The sequence below is a fragment of the Pteronotus mesoamericanus genome, unplaced genomic scaffold, assembly GCF_021234165.1.
Source record: "Pteronotus mesoamericanus isolate MK-2021 breed Mesoamerican mustached bat unplaced genomic scaffold, CSHL_Meso_final contig_98, whole genome shotgun sequence".
Classification (NCBI taxonomy): domain Eukaryota; kingdom Metazoa; phylum Chordata; class Mammalia; order Chiroptera; family Mormoopidae; genus Pteronotus; species Pteronotus mesoamericanus.
This window is the reverse complement of record NW_026555295.1, coordinates 670449-691526: the sequence shown is the minus strand read 5'-3', so window position 1 is coordinate 691526 and position 21078 is coordinate 670449. Positions and strand designations below refer to the sequence as shown.

The 21078-nt window shown below is 46.8% G+C and overlaps 1 protein-coding gene across 2 annotated transcripts in view; it reads left to right on the top strand.

Moving 5' to 3' along the window:
• Positions 1–21078, top strand: part of ADD2 (adducin 2) — a 99631-nt gene that overhangs the window by 42046 nt on the left and 36507 nt on the right. For both annotated transcript variants that reach the window (XM_054586816.1, XM_054586815.1), the window contains exons 2-4: positions 10991–11108; positions 16540–16750; positions 18487–18625. In XM_054586816.1, the coding sequence (XP_054442791.1) occupies positions 16574–16750; positions 18487–18625 (316 nt within the window). In that variant the 5' untranslated portion in view covers positions 10991–11108; positions 16540–16573. The remainder of the gene's footprint in view (positions 1–10990; positions 11109–16539; positions 16751–18486; positions 18626–21078) is intronic.

Genomic DNA, 21078 nt, shown 5'->3' with positions numbered 1-21078 from the left:
TGAAGATGGCACCAGGGCCCTTTATTCCAGTTTCCGGGGATGCTGGGCACAAAGAAGGCCAACGTGGGGTGCAGGTAGCTGTCCTGTCCCCACCCCACAGTGCAGGGGGGTTATTTTTTCCACCCCCAAACTTTTTCATTTAACACTGCATAAGAGCATGCTTCCATGAAACAGCTTGTCATAGCTAAAGGCTTTGCAGGGGCTTAATATCAAAGGAAATCTTTAGATGGATGTGTAGTATGGCTTACACACTTTCCGTCAGTATCACACCTTGGGTTAATACATTCCATTTGTTTACTAACTAATATGTAAAACCTCATTTAATTTGCTTTAAATGCCCTTCTTTTGAGTGATGAGAAGTGGAATCTCCCCTTGCATAAATGCTTCACAATTTTGGTTTCATTTTTTCCCAGACTAAAAATCTCACACCTTTCTCTTGAGTTCCAAGCTTGACTGCCAAGGACCAGAAGCCCTTGCCAAGGCACAAGTGTGTCAGATGCCTGGGCACAACCTTTCATTTCTGCACTAAATGACTAGGTCAGGGGGGTCAGGGAATTAGCTGGGAAAACCTGCAGTCCAGTCTAGGCATTTTCACTAGTGATGCAGGTACAACAGCATTGTGACCACTGGAAGCACCAAATTACCTGCTCTTGTGAAAAAAATGGAACCCACTCTTTAAAACTGCATTATCAGGCAAGAATCTACCTGTGTTTTTAATACAGAAATTCTACAGTAAACATAACCTGCCTAATTTTATTAAAGCCTGTTTTACGGATTCATTGACATTCCCTTAAGAACATTTGATGAGGTAGTAAGCCCATATGTATACTTGCTGGCAAGGTGGAATCCAGACTGTGATTTAAAAAATTCAATTGTTACAATGTCAATAGACCACATGAAGAATGATTTAATAGCAGCACCTAACATTTATTGAGCCCTTATTTATCAGGCCTGTGCCTTTGTATGTTATCTCATAATCCTCTGAGGAGATACTGTTTCTCTCTCCATTGTACAGATGAAGAAACTGAGGTCTAGAGAAATTAAATAACTTGCCCAAGATCACACAGTTAGAAAGATGCAGATCTGGGCCCTGGCTGGTGTGGCTCAGTGGATTGAGTGCTGGCCTGCAAACCAAAGGGTCCCTGGTTCGATTCCCAATCAGAGCACATGCCTGGGTTGCGGGCCAGGTCCCCAGCTGGACACATCAGTCTCACTTCATACATTTCAGGACACTGTACCTAGAAGAAGCAGGACTGACAGCCAACAAATCTGTCTGCCGATAAACCCTGAGTCAGGTGTCAGGGGGCTCTCCTAAAGCCCATGGCCTCGTTCTCCTGCCTCATCCCTCGGAGGATCTGCCGTCCTCCCTAGCCTATAGAGGAGAGTTCCAAAGTGGTTGATGCTAACTTCTAAGTCGAGTTCCCATACTTCATTCATTCTAAAGCACACATTTTCCCCCACTGTCAACATCTTTGGAAATGGGATGTGTCCTCCAATTAATGATGACTTAGAATTATGCAAGTACTTGCCTGTGAGTTTCCTTTCTTAGTGTTGACAGAAGAAATATCCAAACCTGTAGAGAATTTTTATGTTTATTTGAGATAAACTGACAACATATGCTAGGGAACAAGATCTCAAAGGAGAATAAATTTTGCAGCTTCTTTTACACATTTGAAATTAAGGAGGGGGCGTAAGGAAGATTGGAGAAAGCAAGGTGGGACTGGATTACAGGGTAGTTAACAAGATTATGTGCTCTCTTGAGGGTTAATACCCTCTTCAAGGGGGTGTCTGGTATTTCTGATATTTTACAGGTGTGTTAACCTAGATGCACAAGAACAATGGTCAGGGCTGACTTAAAACCTTTCACTAAAGAAGTTACAGGCTTGGGTGAGACTACCCACCATGACCTGCCCAATTAGGAATTTATGATCAGATCACCCTGTCAGGTTACTTTCCATAGAATCACTCCCTTTTTTTTTGGTCCCCATTAGTAATATTTAAAATAATGATGTCTTAATCAATGACATCTTCGATTTGAAGAAATATAGTGATGCCAATGTTTAGTTTATTTTTACCCCTCACTATCAATTCAGTACCTGGGCTGACAGTTCTCTGACTTCACCTCTGAGGCCTTTTTTACAGGGCTGCTTTTGCTTGCCTGTGTGACTAACCTCCCACATCGTTTCTTCAAGCAGGAGGTACCCTGGGAGCAAGGCTGACTGAGTCTCCAATATCTGATAGCCCTCAAATTATTACCATGATGTTTATCATGTTTATCTTTCATTCCCTTGTTCCTAAATCTTCTCAGTACCAGGAAGTAAAGAAGAGAGTCATATTTTCATATTTATGGGTTCATCTAATTATTTATTTCCTTGCATCTGATGTTCATAGACCAATTTCCTTACCTCCTAGAAATGAGTTTGATTGAACTTCATTAAGTTTTCTGTAAAAGGAGCACCTCTTTTTTTTAACCTGGCTGTGGGATGTCTGGTTTCCTTGAGGGTTGTCTTTAAAAATCTCTGATCTTAAATGGACTGATTATTAAGGTAATTAAGGTCAGTTTAGGGCCCATATTATGTGTGGACCATGTTTGATTTCCAAAAATCATGTTGTTTCCTGATCAGTTTTTGCTAGATGCAATTTTCCCTATAGGTTGTATATTAAGGGACTTGATTTTACCTTATTTGAGAATAAAGACAAAGGAAAACAATTTGAGGTCTCTTGAGAAAAGACACTTTATGGAGAGATAAATGACCTGAAAGACTCAAAAGAAGCACTTATCTGTTATAATAATCTGCTTTAAGAGCCAGAAGAAAAATGTCAGAAAACCATTTGGTATCCTTAATATAATAGTATAGCTTTAAAAAATAGGAGGGCAATCATAGGAAAGAATAGACTAAGATGGAAAGATCTGAGGTGAAAATGGAGATAAAATAAGGAAAGAACACAGAAAAGAAAATGTTCAGTATTATAATTAAAATCCACATTATTTTGATTAATTAAGTTCAGTGAGGTTGGAAATAACTAACAAAAGTCAGAACGCGCAAAAAAAAAAAAAAAGTCAATAATAAAACTAATGAGAGAACCAGAAACCAATATGGGTATAATATTATATGTTAACTGTAATAAAAAGAAAAACTAATGAGAGGAAAAATGAGAGAACAGGTTCAACATACAGCTAATTGGTGATCCTGAAGGAGACACTGGAATAAGTGTGATGGAAAAAACAACCATGGAGTTAATAGAAGACTATCTTGAGCTAAAGAAAAGGTGTGAATATGTTTTCAGGGCAGGCTACCCGCTGTAACAACACCTTCAGAGTCTGTGATCAGCTGACTGACTGCTTTCATTGACACCTGGCTCCTTCCATTTGGTAGCTGCATCATCCCAAGGGTCCTAGCATTTCCACTGAATCCTGTGCATCCAGCAGTGAGGCAAAAAGGAGAAAGTGTGGAGAAAGCACCTCTGCTCTTAATTACCTCAGCTTCAGATGATGCACATCATTTCTGCTTACATCGCATTGGCTTACATTCCACGTGGACCAACCCAGAGGGAAGGGGGCTGGGAGGTGTGGGTGCCCAGGAAGAACAGGAAGTGCATTGGGTGAGCACATGGCATTGTCTCTGACACATGGATATGCAAACACACATACTGATACGTATAGAGAACGGGTGAATAGTTCTTTCCTAAATAACTTCATGATAAGATCCAAACCATACAAGATCATAGGGAGGATCATAGAGAGGAAAGTAAAACAACATGCTTCCTATCTTTTCTATCTTGTTGCTGGTAATCTGTGATAGTCTGAGCCCCACTTGTCAGGCTTTTGGGGTGTCTCCATATACAAGGTCCAGAGGCCAGCAGAGTTCCCCATGTGAGCCCCTGCCCTTTCACATTTTTTCTCCAGTCCACCTTCCCCCTTTCCTGGGCCTACTGACTCACCTCCCTTCCCTCCCCTAAGACAACAAGTCCCAGGTCTGTTGCAGTTGTAAATACTTAGTGCTTTCTCAGTCTGCAGAGAGGAAGGATGGTGTCAGATCCTCCTCCAGTCCTAGATGCAAGGCGTCCTTCCAATTTTCTCTTATGCCCAATTAATAAGAAAAATCCCCCCAATAAACCAATAAAAAAAAGGAACAAAACAATTTTGATATCAAGTGCTACCTCTGTGGCCTAGGATATGGTTTATTCAGTTAGACATAGAAGCCCATGTCATACAATAGCTGTTTCCTGGCTTTCTTGGCTAGGGGTGGGGGTGAGGAAGGACATACAAGGGAAGACCCTCAAAACGTGGAATTACCATCTGGAGGGCAGGCCCCTTGGAGTACAGGCTTCCCCTGCCAGGTGAGTGTCCTAGGAACCCATCTGAATCAGTGTACCAGCTGGCATTGTGAGAGGCCGGGTTTGGCTTCAGTGGATTTTTGACAACTTTCAATGTGTATGCCTAAACCATACTGAGTGTTCAGCAGTTTTTGACCAAAAATGACCCCCATACCCCACCCTCCTTACCACCCAATCTTGCCCCAAGCGACTTTTTGTTTCCCTGATGAAAAAACTCCTCAAAGGGAAATGTTTTGCAAATGCAGAAGGGGTGAAACAAACAATGGCAGAAGCAATAAAAGGCATCAAAATCCTTGAGTTAAAAACTGTTCTGAGCAGTAGAAAAAAAGTCTAAATAGGTGTATTGCATCAAATGGCAAGTATTCTGAAGGTGACTGGAGTTTAAACAGGTAAGAAGAAATACATAATTTTTTATAAATAAATTCCAGGGGTTTTGGGTCCCCTTTTATGCTTACAGATTAGGTCAAAAAGCAGAACCAAATGTTGTATGTGTGAACTTGACCAAGGTGTAACTTTTCAAAATATAGCTCCATTGGTTTTAGGTGTAGTCTGCCTGGAGGCAAAAGACAGATTAGATAACCCCTTAAAAGTACCTGAGACTAGATTCTAGGACAGCCTGAGGTGTGGAGCAGTGAATCAGAGGATGTGTCAATTCAATTAGACAGCGTTTTCGATGAGTTTTTATCCACAGAGCATGCAAGTTTGGCTGACCTTTTCACTGAAGGGCATGAGTATTTGAAGGCTGAGCCCAGCCATTCTGCTAGTTTAGCTTTGTCTCCGCATCACCAGGGCTTCCTGAATCTTTTTCTTTCCCCTTCATTGAAGGCACAGAGTCTGCATGGTTTTGTGATTGGTGGCAGAGGTATCTGACAAGTGAGTTGAAACTCAGTGCTGGAACCTAAGGCTGAGATCTCCATGGAACCCGCCATTCATGAGCCTTTAGTGAAGCGCAATCTCCCCAGTATTGCAATGATCTCTCTATGAGATCCGTACCACCCCCCACCCCGCCCCAAGTCCCTCATGGGCCTTTGGAGAGCAGGGACTGTGAGGAAATCAGAATTATTGTTTAAGGTGCTAGCTAAATCCTTGGAGCTTCTTCCAGGAATATGGTGCCTGGGCCTTGGGCTCTGGCTACTTGCTGATTTCCATTCCCCATCTTCCTACCAGGGTCCTTGCTTCTGCTCACCTTCATTTGGACGAGGGAAGGAAAGTGTGCTGAAGTAAAAAGAGAGAACGGGTTCTGGTTCAGTCAAACCAGCCCTGCCCTTCACTAGTTCTATGGCCCCGATCAAATCACTCCATTTCCTGGGGCCTCAGTTTCCTCCCCTGGAAACCAGGATGATGGGCCCTTCCCTGCAGCACTGATGAGAAGGGCCCAGCGCAGCACCAACACGTGTTTGGGTTTAACAGCCCAAATTTCGTTGATTGAATAATGTCTTCATTAAGGGTCTAACTCAGAACTGTGGCCTTCATAAATGTGGACTCAAGGTTTCCAGTCTTCTGTTCTAAAAAACATTGAACGCTTTCATTTATTTTCAGTTTCCTGTATTGTGTTGACCTTAATAGTTAATTTTATATGCACACATATATAAAAATCTGAAAATGAATGTCAGAGGTGGTCTGAAATGAATGTTTTCAATGCTTGTTGGAAATACATATATATTTTCATGTTAACCCATTGTGGGCTTCTAGCAGGCTGGGGACAAATCTCCTTTCTTTTGGGAATCTTCCCTCTCATGTCCAATTACAGTTCTTACTCCTGGGTACCAGGAGATACTCAACAAATAATTGTGCTTGGCCAGTGAGAGGAAATGGAGCTGAAAGAATGCTGGGCCCGTTCTTCTCACAGCAGTGAAAATCCTAGATAACAGAAGAATGGAAAACATTGCCTACCAGCCATTAGGTTTTGATTCCTTTTGCTAGAAGGCCTTTAAAATTCACTGGACTGCACCAGGAAATCATGCATCCGAGGCACGCAGATATGAGTGCTGCTTAGGCCTGCAGCCGTCAGGGGGTCCAAGGATCCTTCCAGCCAAGGGGGTCTCCAGAGCTGGGCAGAGGCAGGCTTGACCATCTCTCTCTTTCCCTTAAACTATTTCTGTCCAAAATGGTTGCAGCAGTTAATACCCAACGTAGAACTTTGAAAAAGCCAGAAGTGTGAAGAAGCTGATGATAAGCGGTACCGCTAATTCCACCACCCATCAGTGCGAGCTTTCTCGTTATCTGAACAGACCAGGCAGGGTGTGGTCCACTCTCTTATTCAACAGTCTTCATTTACTCTGCTAAGTCACAGCGGCAAGGCTGAGACAGGCTCCTCCCTCGCGTTTGGAAGTGTCGTTTAGGGATCGGTGAGTTTGGGCTCTGACTTCGAGAGCGAAGCTTGGAGCAAATTCTGTGTGTCCTTGTCTGGAGCTGAGCCATGGGACAGGGGACCAGGAATTTCAAAGGCTGGCACCAGCACAGGAGTGTGGCCTTGCCTGGGGCGGTGGTGGGAGCAGCTGGGAAATGATACCTTGTAGCATCTTTTCCATTAGACTCAGGGTGCCAGGCCATACAGACTGTCTGTTCCTGTCTAGACACCTCCACCTGAAGTGGCAGGGGACAGGCAACTGCCTCTCCTTGGTGCTCACAGCTTAAACAGATTTTAAACAAAAAGTCAGACAACTTGTGCATCTGTTATCCCCCTTCTAGACCTTCTGTTTCTTTTATAGCTACAAGGAAGGACCCACAGAAATGCGATTTCATACTCCAGTGATTACATGTACCTGGTTTTCAGAGGGACAGGAAAGAAAACGACCTGTGACAGGGAGCGTCTTTCATGATTTGCCATCCTCTGCTGCTGTCCTCGGGTGCTCAATCCCACACAGAGTCCCTGCTGAGTAGGGTCAAAAGTGTGAGAATGCCAAGTGGAGGTGCTTAGAGGGAGCTCTAGGGCTCCCGCTAGCAAAGAGCGGAGGTGGGGGCAGGCGAGGCCTGCAGGCGGGAAGAGGTGAGACGAAGGGCAGGGCTGAGCTGTGGAGAGCCAAGGGAGTTGTGGCGCATCATGTACAGTATGTAACATTACCTTCTCTTGTCTTCTCATAATCAAAGTTATATTGTGGAGTGGGATTTGGTAGTTTGAGAGTGGTAATCAAGAAAAATGGCTGCCAGAAGGGCCCAGCATTTGGGTTATGTAACAAAAGAATGTTTTGTTTCAGACAGGTGATTTAGGCACTAGGGCACCTGCCACGCAACCTCCATTAACACGCAGCACCTTACCCTGAAGTGGGCTGTTTAGGGTCTGTCTCCCCACACTGTGCCTGGGGCTCCCCTTGGGCCTTACTTGGACTCCAGGCCTGGACAGTGCTGCTTTGCCGAACCAGCCTGACTCCTCCCAACTCACTGTTAGTTGAGTTTTAGTTCCAGCTTACATTTATTTAGGATCTACCTGGCCGCAGGTCCTAGGGCAACAGGGTGAATAGAGAAATGCTGAAGACACAGGCCCCGCCCACTAGGAGCTCCTGATAATAGACCGTTACTCTTGAACTGGAAGTGGAATGAAAGGGAGGAGTCGCAGTGACTTGAGAGCCTAAGGGACAGGGGTGGGGGGAAGGTTTCTGGGAGAGGACAATCCAAGCTGAAAGGACAAGGTCTAGAGGATCAGCATGAACCATCCACAAGGTGGGAACCAGCCTGATGCCTTCCAGGTCCCGGGAAGAGCACCAATGACAGGCATGGGGGGAGGTGGCCGGGGCAGACATGGAGAGGTCCGTGGGCATTGTGTGCCAGCTAAGAGCATGGGCCTCATTCCAAAGGGTAGCAGTTTCCAAGAGGAAGGGAGTGGCCAGAACAAGAGAGCCACAGCCCCCAGTCCCCTGGTCAGGACGGGTGGGTTTGCATTTTCAACATGGACCATGTGCTTGGTTTGAAAAAATGAATTCAGAATTAAAATTTTATATTTTATAAATGTTAAAGGAATACCTACCTGTCACTTCTATAATACAATGTGAATTTGACAAAATTTTGGCTAGAGGAGTAGGAATTAGGGGGAAAAAAGGTAAAGGAACATGGCCCGAGGTGATGGGAGCCTCTGATAAGCTTTTCATAGGGCAGTGACAGGCATGGGCCATGTTTGCATTTTTAGAGCAGCAACTCTGGCTACTGAGTGGATGCGGGTATAAGAGAGGAAAGACTGGGTAGAGACCATGAAAGGGATGAGAAATGTGGGCTTCATTCCGGGTATGGTACTCTGGATAAGGAGCTATTTAGGGCAGTGGGGTGCAGAGTGAGAAAGCAGGGAGTCAAGGCTGCCTTCGGGGACCCATAGAGGGTTGGCTGGCTGGGTGGGGGGCAGAGAGGAGAGGCTGGCTGGATAAGGGAGGCTCTGGAACAGGGTTGGCCACAGGTCGATTTCAAGGTGGCCATGGGACATCCAGGTGGGCAAAGGCCCCTAAGCACCTGTGACTTGTCCAGGTTTATGGTTTGCTGGATGGCCCACTAGGATTAGAATCCCATATCCTAATTCTCCCTCCTCCCAGCCCAGCCTGAGAGCATGCGGAGAGCAGGGAGCAGGCAGCCGGAGGAGCCTTGCCTTCCAGGAGATGTCGGGCACCCTGGGGGTTGATGCTGCTGTTCTCACTGTGCAGGGTGCCCTCCGCTTGCTTCTCAGCTCTGCCCCAGGCCTGGGTGGCTGGAAGCTGGGGCAAGCTAGGCTCTGGGATCACGTGCTGAGGAAACCAAAGGCTAAGTGGGTGGTGGCGCTGCCCTTGACACCATAGCAGGCCCAGGCTCAGAGTGGTGGCAGGCCAGAGTCCCCCGAGGCTCGCTGAGGCTGGCAGCCCTGCTTGAGGCGCTGGACTCTCTTGAGGGGCCCCGGAATCAGGCGTCTTTCTTTTCCGTTCCCCGCATTAAGCCGTGCCAATTCGGAGCCTGTGCTGCCACTGCTCGGCCTGGCTCTGCAGTCAGAGATTTGACAGTTCTGGTACCACGGGAGAATCTTTTACAAATAACACATTTGCTTACAATAACTCCCAGGTCTGTTTTCATTTAAATTGGGAGATAACCCCATAAGCCAAGGAATGAAGCTCTAATAGTGCAACTTCAACACCGGGGGAATTGGGGTGGGAATTATTGTATATAGTGTATACTTATCTGAGGGTCAGATGCCTGTCTTACATGAATGGTACAAGTCACTCTGCAGGCAGAGGATTAATTCTTTCAGTGGACATAAAAAATAGCTCAGACTCCGAAAATTCAAACGGTAGCCGGATAAGGGACCACCTCCCCCTTCTGTAGCAGGGGCCCCCAGGGAAGGGGGAAGCTGATGTTTCAGGGAAGGCAGCATACCTGGCTGCTGGGTTGGTCCTGAGGGAGGGTCAGTGGCCACCCATCCACAGAACAGCATCCGGAGGTATGTCAGCAAAGGCTGCCATGGAGCCAGCCTACCCTGGAAGGGAGGGCTCCCACGTTGGTGGGCATTGGACAGAAGCAGCATGAAATGGTGGCTGTGACCCTGTTATAGCTAAAAATAACACCAGTGAAAGGAGGGTCAAGGCTGGCCACTGACGTGCAGAGCATAGAGAATAGCTTTTGGAGGTCTCTCTCTAGAGTCCCTAACTAGAGGAGTGAGCATCAGGCCTGGGCCCAGGGGCCACCCAGGCACTGAAGTGCCGAGCCCTGGGTACCCTGGTGTCCTGGACTCCCTAAGACACGCCATACCTGCCAAGAGGAAGCCTCCTTGTCCCTCAGCGGTGAGACAAGTCTTCCGGGTGCTCTGCTTTTGGCAGCACCATGTCAGGCATGGAGCCGAGCTGGCTGGTGAGGAAGGCGAGGCAGGGCCTGGCTCCCACAGTTAACACTGCGGTGGGAGTCAGGGCAGGGATGCTGCCAGCCCAGGTGAGACAAGCATCTATGGTCTGACCAATAGTGTTCCAAGTGAAAATGGACAATGATCACTTGTCTTAAAATTTTTTTTTCGATGATCAACCCTTTGAAGACCTTGATCCCCAGGAATTTTGGAGTAGCAAGTTGACCTTGTTTGTAAGATATTAACAGTTTTTCATTCGTCCTTCAGTAGTACCTTATAACCTGTTATCCAGGTATTAGCTGGGGCCTTTCTTCCCCTTGCACTCTAGCTGAAATTGTCTTGAATCTGCCAATTCCTGGCCTGGGCGACACCAAAACCCTCCCACTTGCCTTGGGGTGTGATATTCTTTAGGCTTCTTCTGTCTCTTGGGTAGCATCCAAAAATCACTCAGGCAGCATTTGTGAGTTTAGTAGCTATTAGCGAAGTACTTGGGGGCCGGTGTGAGGAAGGTGTCAGATCCCTCTGGCCCAGCAGCTCTGGGTCCCTCTGGGCTCACCCTCCACTCCTGCCCCTCCCTCAGAGCACCTCCCTCCTCTGGGCCTCAGCTGGCCAACCCTCAGCAAAGGGATTTTGCATTTCTTCTCTTTGAAATGAAATTTGATCCCAATTATAAGGATAATGACACTTGCTTTACTTTTTTATATGCATAATTTGCTTTTAAAATAAAAATCCATTTCAAGTTCATTTTAAAGAATTTCCCAACAGTCCTTAAACTAAATCCCCACCGAATGGCGCTGTGAAACCTGGGTGCAGGAGTCACGGTGGTGCAGACCCGCCCCTGATTTTTGTTACCTTTGTGTTTTCCAGTTTCCACCCAGATGTTTGAGATCCTGTAGATGTGGATGGCGTCCCTGAGAGCAGAGCAGGGTGCACAGGCTGAACGCTGAGAAGAGACAGCCTGGGACAAGGCCGGTCCTGCCTCCAGGTAATAGTCGGTAGCATTTGGTGGTGATGAGGGTGGGGCGCACTTTTCAGTTGGGCCTGTCTCACCAGCATGAGCTTCCAGACACTCAGGTCATTGCACAGCTCCTCAGTCCTGCTCTCTCACGTGCTACCATGGAATCTGATGGACTTTAGACGTCATGAGTCCACCCCTCCAGCTGGAGCAGAAGCCCCTCTGTGGCTTCCATTGTCACTCCCAGGAGAGAGCTCCCCACCGAGGAGGCAGCCTGTCCTGTCCAGTCTTCCTGTTACTGAGCAGCTCCTGCTGGTGGAAAGTTCTCCCTTGCGCCCTTGGCTAGAATCTGCCTCCTGCCGCAACCACTGGCTTTTCTGGTTCTGGGTCCCGAGGCTCTAAGGAATCAGTGTAATCCTTCTTCCTCAGGACAACCCAACAGATATCTGGGGACAACTGGAGTGGAAGAGTGCCGCATCTGGAGCCTGAGGGAGCCCTGGTTGGAATCCGGGCGCCGCTGTTATTGCTGTGATCTTGGGCAAGTTAGTTAACCTCCCTGATTCAGTTTCTTTATCTGTAAAACTGGACAATAATGTCTGCCTCATAGAATGGTCCTGGGACTGAAAATAAATCATGTATAGAAGTTGCCTGCGGCTGTTCCATCACCAATTATCTGACACCCACTGGGTGTCCTACAGTTCAGCTCAGTTCTGGCACTACTCAGAGCCAAAGGGCACACAAGTTAAAGGGCAAGGTTGCCCACAAGATGGCCCCTGCTTCAGAGGCCAGCTACCGTGGGATCCCCAGGCGACCCATACTTCTGACCGACTAGGATGTAAATTTGGGGGTTTCCACATCCTCCCTTCAGTTTCTGCAATTCACTAGAACAATCACAGAATTCGCTGGAGGCACTGTAATTGTAATTACACTTTTATTATAAAGTATCCAACTAAGGAATAGCCAAATGGAGGCAATGCCTAGGGCAGGGTCTGGGGCTTGGGGGAGGGACACAGAGCTTCAGGCCCTATCCTTGTGGAATCTGGGGGTGTCACCGGCTCAGCCCAGCCTTGTGCTCACGAACCAGGAAGCCTCTGTGTCCAGACAGTTTTAGTGGGAGGGGGGAAGGGGTCACCACTAGGGAGCAGGACTTTGTTACTAGGCATATTTGCCACTAGCCCCTTCCTCTCCCTTCCTCTATGGTTGGCTGTGGGGCTGAAGCTGCAACCCTCTAATCAAATGCTTGGTTTTTCTGGGTGACCAGTCCCTCCATTGAAACTATCTAAGGACCCCGCATAAATCACTTCATGAGCATAAATTCAGGATTCATGGAAGGGCTCATTATGAATAACTGAAGACACCCCCATTGTCTTTTGCACATTTTACAAATCCCAAGGGTTTTTGAAGCTCTGTGCCAGAAACTGGGGACAAAGACTAGATATATTCTTTACAATGTTACACCTCTGCAACAAATGTGGGCCTCCTGATCTTCAGCATCCTGCTCGCTCTCTTTCCTGTGGTCCCAGGTTGACATGTTTCCCTTTATCTATTTGGTCAGAGAACCAGGCATCTCAGCAGTCTTTCCTACATGTGCTTCTTTTTGTTCCTGTAGCTCAAGATTGAATTTTTTTATTGTTGTTCAAGTACAGTTGTCTCCATTTTGAATTATTTTTAATTAAAACATGTAATTAGTTTAGTGTGCACCTGTTTACAATCAAATCATAAGCCTCTCCTCACTCGAGTTCTTAATGCCATGATGATTCTAGCCTCTAAATGACACATAATAAGAGCAAATGCTTAATAGCACTTGCTATGCATCAGACACTATTTCAAGTATGTACTTCATATACATTAACTAATCACAACAACATGAAGAGGGAGCTGAATAGTTGCAATCTCCATATTATATATGGAGAAAATGAAGCACATATAGGTTAGGTAACTTGCCCAAGATCACACAGCTAAGAACTAACAGAGCTGAAAGTTGAACTTATTGTCTTGCTCCAGAGTCCATGCTTTTAACCACTAAGCCACTCTGCACATAACTTGGATCACGTAAGAAACACTGGGGGAAGAGAAGGAAGGAGCATAAAAGGATGCCTCTGGCTCACAAAGTCAAAGGGCTTGAGCAGACCCTTATTGTCCTGGTGAGAGAGTTGGTGCTTCCATTTCCTACCCCTCATCCACGGGAGCACCTCCGGAGCAGCCCTCTGGGGCTGAGCTCTAAGAAGTAAAGGCAGGCCCAGAGGCATGGAGGTATCCATCAGGCCCAGGACTTCTTTGTTCCTGGTGCTTCAGGGAATGGAGAGCTAATTCAGAGCCTTTTCAGACCCATCCCTGGAAATGCAGCCACTGCAAAGGGAAGCTAAGAGACTCAGCCTTTTCCTGCCCCGGTGGAAAGGGTCCAGGCCAGGAAGCTCCAACACCAGGCTGTGTTGGTCAACATCTCAGGCCCAGAGAAGCAGAGAGTTCAGGTGGTTCTGGAGCTGGTGGGACCAGCAGTCATAAGGAACACAGGGGTCTCCAGTCTCACATCCAATGCACCCACTGTGTGTGCGTAGAGGAGAGTCACTTGTTGCTATTTTAAAAAGGATTTGAGACCCTGAAAGTGCTAAGGAGTATCAAAAGGCTGGGGGACAGTGAGCCTTGCCTCTGGAAGAATTTTGGTCTGCAGCGCGGTCTGTCCAGAAGAATTGGGTGGTGACTGCCTGTCTGCATTCCCATTTTCTTTGACCTTGCAATTTCTTCTTAATCCCTAAGTTCCAGGGATGAAGCTGGGTGGGAGCACAGTGGAGGTGAAGGATTCTTAACTCACCCCATCACGTAGAATTGACTTGAACCTACAAGGGCACTTCCAGTACCTCATTTTTGTTCTTTGCGGATATTTCTCTTTTGGCATTTGGCTTGAGGGAGAAGCATAGGGGTGAGGTTGGGGGGGGAGGGTTGCAGGAAGAAGGCCTCTTGTGCCAGGAAATCTGCATTCTCTATGCTTCCATCTTTTCTACATAAATCGATCTCTCTCCCTATAGTGTCACAGCTGGAAAGGGCCTGGGAGGTCATTCTGTCCATGTCATCATTTAGGGATGGACAAAGTGAGACCCAAAGAGAGAAATTACTTGCCTAAGTCCTTGCAGCTAGAGAATGACAGATTTGGGGCTAAATTGCAGACTCTGACTTCCAGTCCTTAGCTAATCCCACCAGAAACATCCTTAGTGAATTCAGTTACTCTGGCCTTATATGTTAGGAAGTACAACCTCAACCATTCTGGCAATCGGATAAATGTCTCAAAATATTTCTTTAGAGAATGTTTGTTTTTGGCCACCGCTCCTAGTCTCCTTCCTCCCTCCTCCACCCCATAGACATGACTGGTTAGGGTGGTACTGGTTGGGGGAGATCTGGTGAGGACTTTCATAAGAAGACTAATTAGTGAAAGAATTAAGATCAGAGATCATGGTTTGGTAAACTTGCAACAGTGGGTTTTAGTGGCATTTGGAGCACCCTTGCTGTCCCAGGTTGTGTATGGTGGCAGGTGGTGGTTGGAAGGGGAGGAGGAGAAAGTGACACCTGGCACTAGCGTTAGAAACATGAGGCTTTGTGCCATCTTTGGCAGGCTTGCTAGAGATGGCCAGTACCTGGAACGGACATTTTCATTACACGTTACAACCATTAGTATCAGTGGCATTCCAACCGTGGCTGCCTATTAGAATCACCCGGGGAACTTTTTAAAAAATCTTGACATCCAGATCATACTCCAGACTAATAACATCTAAATCTTTGATGTATTTTTTAAAAGTTCTCCAGGTGATTACAATGTGCACCCAAGGTAAGGAACCACTTATTCTAGGCCAAAGGTTCAGGCCATCAGCTGATTTTTAAGGGATATTTTCCATGTGTCTTCTCTTAAACTTGCTATATTCTCTTCCCCAAAAAAGAGAAAATGGAAAGAAGGACGGAAGGAAGGAAGGAAGGAAGGAAGGAAGGAAGGAAGGAAGGAAGGAAGGAAGGGGTCAACAAAGTGTTCTAGGCTGACAGGGTAGACCCCCACTCTCCCACTTGTCCTCTTACCTAGTGTATCAGCCTCACCCGCCCCACTCAGAGGAACTGTAAGGTGGGGGTAGAGTCATGACAGCTCATGGACAACTAGCTGTTATGAGCTGCTCACTGGAATGATGGCTGAGGCTTGGGCTAACAAGGTCACCAAGGGGGCAGAGGAGATCAGGGCCAGGGAGGCCAGGAGCGCTCTGAGAGAACAAGAGAGCGCTTCACCTCCTCATGGAAGGGGAGCCCTTGGAGGTAAACTGAGGGAGGGGCAGGTTAAGGATGAAAGCCAGGTGTGCTGCTCTTATGGAATTTCTTTTGTTAGTATCTCCTTATTGCTGTTTCAAGCCTAATTATTGTCCAATCAAGACACTTGCCTCCTTTGCTGAGAAGGGGATCACACACCAAGGAGAAGGCTAAAGCTCTGAAAGCCCCCCTGGGTGTGACCCAGATTTGAGGGCCCAGCAGTGCAGACAAAGGGGGACTGGCTGTGTGGCCAAAGCCCCATAGCCGGGAAGTGGAGATTGGGACTGCAACATGCTTCTCCTCATGGGCTCCAGTATGGTGGTAGGAGATACTCCTTCATCATTCGGGCATTTAAGAAGACACGCTTGAGTAGAAAAAATATCCCCCCCTCCCCGCCCAACTCTCCAAAGGCTGTCCTAGTCCTCAGTCCAGGGACCAGGTCCAGATAAATGGGACTCTGGGCAACCTGGCAACCTGGTGCCCTTCAAACAGGGTTTATCCTTTCATTATTTCTCAATGTTGATTTAACGTAATTTTGGAAAAACTAATTTTTCATTAATGGAAGTTGCAGACCTCTTTTAAACTTGGAATGAGGATCTAATTCTGCGTTGGGACATGTTTTATAGAAAGAGGTTCACTAATCACTCCTGTTAAGGGGCCAGAGCAAGTAAAAGTTGTGCAGAGAAGCATTGCACAAAGCCTCCCCACCTTTTAGTGTTCTTGCTCTCTTTTCAGTTTTCTTTGTGAATTTACCACCAAAAAGTTTTAGGAGCTTTCATAGAGGCTTGACGTTTTAGATGACATACTAAGTCCCAGTACGTCCCAGTAGCTTTACTCTGTGTAAGGCATGCATCACAGAAACCCTCAAAAAAGTCTGCAGGCCGTGCTGGCCCTGGGGGGACCGTCTACTTCAACCGGAGGGTGGCCCTTTCAGCCTGGCGGGGGAGTCAGAGAGGGGTGGCGGACGCCTGAGCCGGTGTCCTAGTTTCACTTTTCCGACGATGCATTAGCGTCCGCTGTAGATCGGCAGCTGCCGGCGCCCTGCCTCGAACCCGCAGCTCCGTTTACAACCTCCTGGAAATAGCTTCATCCCTCTGTGAATCCTACAAAATTCAACCCCTCTGCTGTGTACTGCGTCTGGGAGCTCCAACCGGCCCGCCCCCTCTTCCTTCCCCTGCAGGGTTCCAGGAGTGGACTGTAAACCCCCCAGGACAATGAGTGAGGAGACTGTCCCCGAGGCTGCTTCCCAGCCTCAGGGACAGCAGTACTTGGACCGCTTCTCTGAGGAGGACCCTGAGTACATGCGCCTTCGCAACCGTGCGGCAGACCTGCGGCAAGACTTCAACCTGATGGAGCAGAAGAAACGCGTCACCATGATCCTGCAGAGCCCAGTGAGTGGGGTCTGACCCAGGCCAGGCCGGGCAGGCGGGCGGGGATGAGCGGGGAAGGCGCTGATTCACCTGGGTGAGCCTGAAAGATCACTCCTCTTTCACTTGCTCAGAGTCCTAGCAGTTTTAAGCCCGCTGAGCTAGATAAGGGTGTTTGATTCTCTCTTTAGTCTCTGCTGGATGGCCAAACCTGGTTTACATGCAGGTGGTTTGGCTCGGTGGTGGGTGGAGGTGGGGCTGAGAGGCAAGAGCCCCACCTCAGTTACCAGTGCCCCTTCTGAGCCTTAGTTCCCATTCTTCTTCCCCTCTCACCAAAAGCTAACAATGAACAAATCTGTGTAAACCAGAGGCCAGCAGAGGGCGCCACGTGGAAGGTTTGGGACTCTCCTTTCTTGAACGCCAGAAAGAACTCACTGTTGAAACAATAAGGCTGACATGCAGGGGTGAAGAGGGCCTGGAAGCCCCAGGAGGTGGGGGAGGGGGGGAGGGGTTCAGTGTGTAATGGACAGGCGCCCAGAAAGAGAGAGCAACTCAGGATAACCCCACCAAGACTCCAGGCGAGGTCAGTTGGTGTCTGCTTGGCATGGACACAGAGCTCATCCTTGAGGCAAGGAGAGAATGTGGGTCTAATGGACCACAGACATAGGAAGGTGGCACATGCTCTGGGGCAGGGAGGAGGAAGAGCAGGGGGAGTCTGAGGGCGACAGAGCTGAGGGGTCCTCAGGAAATGGCGCATGATCCTAAGGGCTGGAAAACTCAGGGATGGAGCTGGTATCGCCAGGGGCTTGCCAGGATGGCTCTGCCTCAGCCCCCACTGTGCTTTGGGGAGCCAGGGCATTGTAGGGGCCATGTGTGACCCTAGCAGGGAGCACTCAGTGAATGCTCTGGCATCACAGAGGAGCACTGAGGGACGGGCCTGAGGTCTTGGTGACAGGTGACACTGTGTTGGGGAGCCTGAAGGAATATGGCAGGTGCTAAAAGCATTTGAGGTGATGGAAAAAACCCAGAGTATGACTAAGAGGGGTGGCAGGTGTGGGAGGAGAAGTGGCAGAGTTAGTACCGGCCCAAGTTCCAGGCCTGATTGGATGGGACTCTGTTCTCAGGCAAGTGATGGGGATGAGAGAAGAGCTCGGGCTGCTTCTCTCTTAGGGATTTACCAACACCTAAGCAGCTTGCTGTTTCCTCCTGAGTGTCCCCTACTGCCACCTTGTGGACAGGCATGCTTGATTCTTAGCCTCATGGTCTGAAAAGCCAGACTTCAGAGTAGAGGGACATCAGAAGTGGAGACCTCAAAGATCTTTGAATCCTTCTGAAACTGAGGAAACTGATGCCCAGAAAAGCCATAGACATGCCTAATGGACAGGGAAGATGGCATACTTTTTCATTCAGTTCTGCTTTTTAAAATGTCCTGATTACTAAAGTGAAGTCCTGTCGTGCCTAATGGGGGAGGGGCCTTGACTACCACTTTGACACAGGCAGGACCTGGAATCCAGAGCACAGCCCATGGCGGGCAATGGGAGCAGGATCCATTCCCAGCATCTCCTTGTTGCTCCCGCAGTAGCAGTTTGGGGAGGCTCCTAAAATCCTGGCGGAATTGCCTGACATCCTCTAGGGCCCAGGGATCCCAAGTGCAGCCCTGGCCTAGCTGTCCTGGGGCGAAGTGGGCACTTGGAAGAGGGGCCCTGGGTCTCTTGCATGAGATGCACTAAGGGGACCAGCGCCTCTGGACCTGCTTTTAGTCTTTCAGGGAGGAGCTGGAAGGCCTCATCCAGGAGCAGATGAAGAAGGGGAACAATTCCTCCAACATCTGGGCCCTCCGGCAGATCGCGGACTTCATGGCCAGCACCTCCCACGCAGTCTTCCCAACATCTTCCATGAGTACGTGGGGAGCTGGGGAGCTGCCAGGAGTGGAGGGTGGGGGAGGTGGGGTGGGGAAGAGAAGAAGGAGCAGCAAGAAGCAGCTTGGTTGCCTGGCTACGGGGTGAGTGCTGCAGTTGCATTAGTAGACCTGGGGGAGCTGAGCAGCCACCAGAGAGGTACCTGGCTCTGCTTCCAATGCTGCTGCCATTTAAAGACCCACAGGAGAATGATCCCTGATGCCCAGAAGTAGGAGAGGCAGGGGTTGTGGTGACTCAAGGGAGAACCCGGTTCTGGTTATGCTGGGGGAGGGGGCAGGATAACACAATGTCACTGCTCTGAGAGGCAGAGCAGCCTATATGGGAACCTCTCCCACCCCGCCTCATCGGTGGATTAGCATGAAGGGAAGAGCTTTGCAATTCAAGGTTCCTTACATGGCCTTTGCCCAGGAGTGGAGAATGCGGAGTGAGGATTCTGCTCCCGGATAACTTTAGCTATGGGTACGGAGCTGAAGAAAAATCTTTCTGTACAAGCTGCATCCCTGACTCAGGTTGCTCTTCCCTAGTCCTGTGGAGCCACTCCCTTGGAGAAGGAGTGAAGGGATGGAAGGTGGCCACTAAAGCCAATGTCTCCTGGGCCCAAAGCCAACCTGACTCTAGAGACCAGAGCGGACAGCAGCAGGGACTGGGCGTGAACCCACCTTCCTGGGTTCTGAAACAATGTTTACAATCTTTAAGGAACAAACATCAAAAAATACTTCCCCTCAACAAGATGAATACAGGGTTATAGTGGAAAGTTAGGAAAATATTCAAGAAAGGGAAATTGCTGTACTGTGTTCTTATAACCAAGAAACTGCTATTATCAATATTTTGATATATGTCCTTTCAGCCTTTTTTTCTTAACATATATAGATTATGTAAACAAAAATGGAATCACATTATTCATACACATTTAGTAACATGTCTAGACTAATATTTCCTTAAATTATGGTTTTATAATGTAATTTTGAGTGGATGTATGCTATGGCTAAATATGCCATATTTTAATCAATTTCCGATTTTTTGGACATTTAGATTGTTCCCAACTTCTTGCTCTTATGAGCTACACAAATGCAATTAACAACCTTGTAAATAAGTCTGGTTACATCTATGACTATTTCTTAAGATAAATTACTAGAAGTAGAATTGCTAGATCAAAGTATATGCATGTTTTATAGAGTTTAATGCAAAATGCCAAGTTACCCTGGAGAAAGATGGGACCAATTTACATTCCCACCAGCCATGCACTGGCGTGCCCATCTACCCCACCCTGACCCCGGTTATGTGTTCCATTTGTTTCATTCTCATGATTTGATAGGTGATGGAAAGTATTTGTGTTTTAATGGGCAGTTACTAATGAGGTTGGATATATTTTCATATACATATTGGACATGATTTTCTTTTTGTAGTAAATTGCCTCTCACATCCTTTGCCAAATTTTCCTACTTGTGTGTTCTTATAGATTTTCAGATCTTTATAAAGTAAGGCTAATTCTCTATTATCTGTCAAATATATTGTAATTTTTTCCCCAGTGTCTTGCGTGCCTTTTTATTTTGTTGATGATGTTTTTGTCTGGTTGAATGCTTTAATTTCCACAGAGTTGAATCCACTATTATTTTCTTTCACTTTCTACTTTCGATTGCCTGCTTAGAAACAACTTCCCTGTGATTTATCACCTTACAGAATACCCTTAATTATTCATTAGCAATTTTTTTTAACTATTTTGTACAAGTTGTTTCTTTAAAATAACTTTAGAAGTGTTTTGTCAAGTCTCCCCTTTAGCTCAAAAAATTCCTCTTGGGATTTTGACTGGGATTACATTAAGTGGATAGATTAAATTGGTGGAGAATTTTTAAATTTACAGTTTTATATTAGAATATAAGCTCCACAGGGGAAAAGGTATATTTGTATGTTTTGTTCCCTGCTATATCCTAGAATAATGTTCTGGACTTAGGAAAATGTCTGGAACATAGTAGGTGCTTAAAAAATATTTGCATCAATGAATTTTAATTTTTTTCAGAAATGATGTATGTCTTCTGTTTATTTAATTTTTCTTTAATGTCCATCAGGAAAGTTTAGGAGTTATTTTCATATAATCCCTACTAATTTCTTGTTATGTTTATCCTGAAAATTTTATGTAAATTTGTTATTTTAAATGATTCTTTCTCCATTTAAATTTCTTCCTGGTTTTTGCTGTAATTGGGGAAATCATTGGCTATATATGTTTAAACTAGCCCCTTACCAAACTTCTAGATTTTAATATCTTCTCATTGAATTCTTTTGGTTTTAGTATATAGAAAAATCACATAATTTGCAAATAATGGTCATTTTGCATCCCTCATTCCAACATCTTCTCTTTGGTTTGTATTTCCAGTTTTTTCATTGCATCTGTTAGAACTCTTAGAGCAATGTGTTAATAATAAGTTAGAGAGTAAT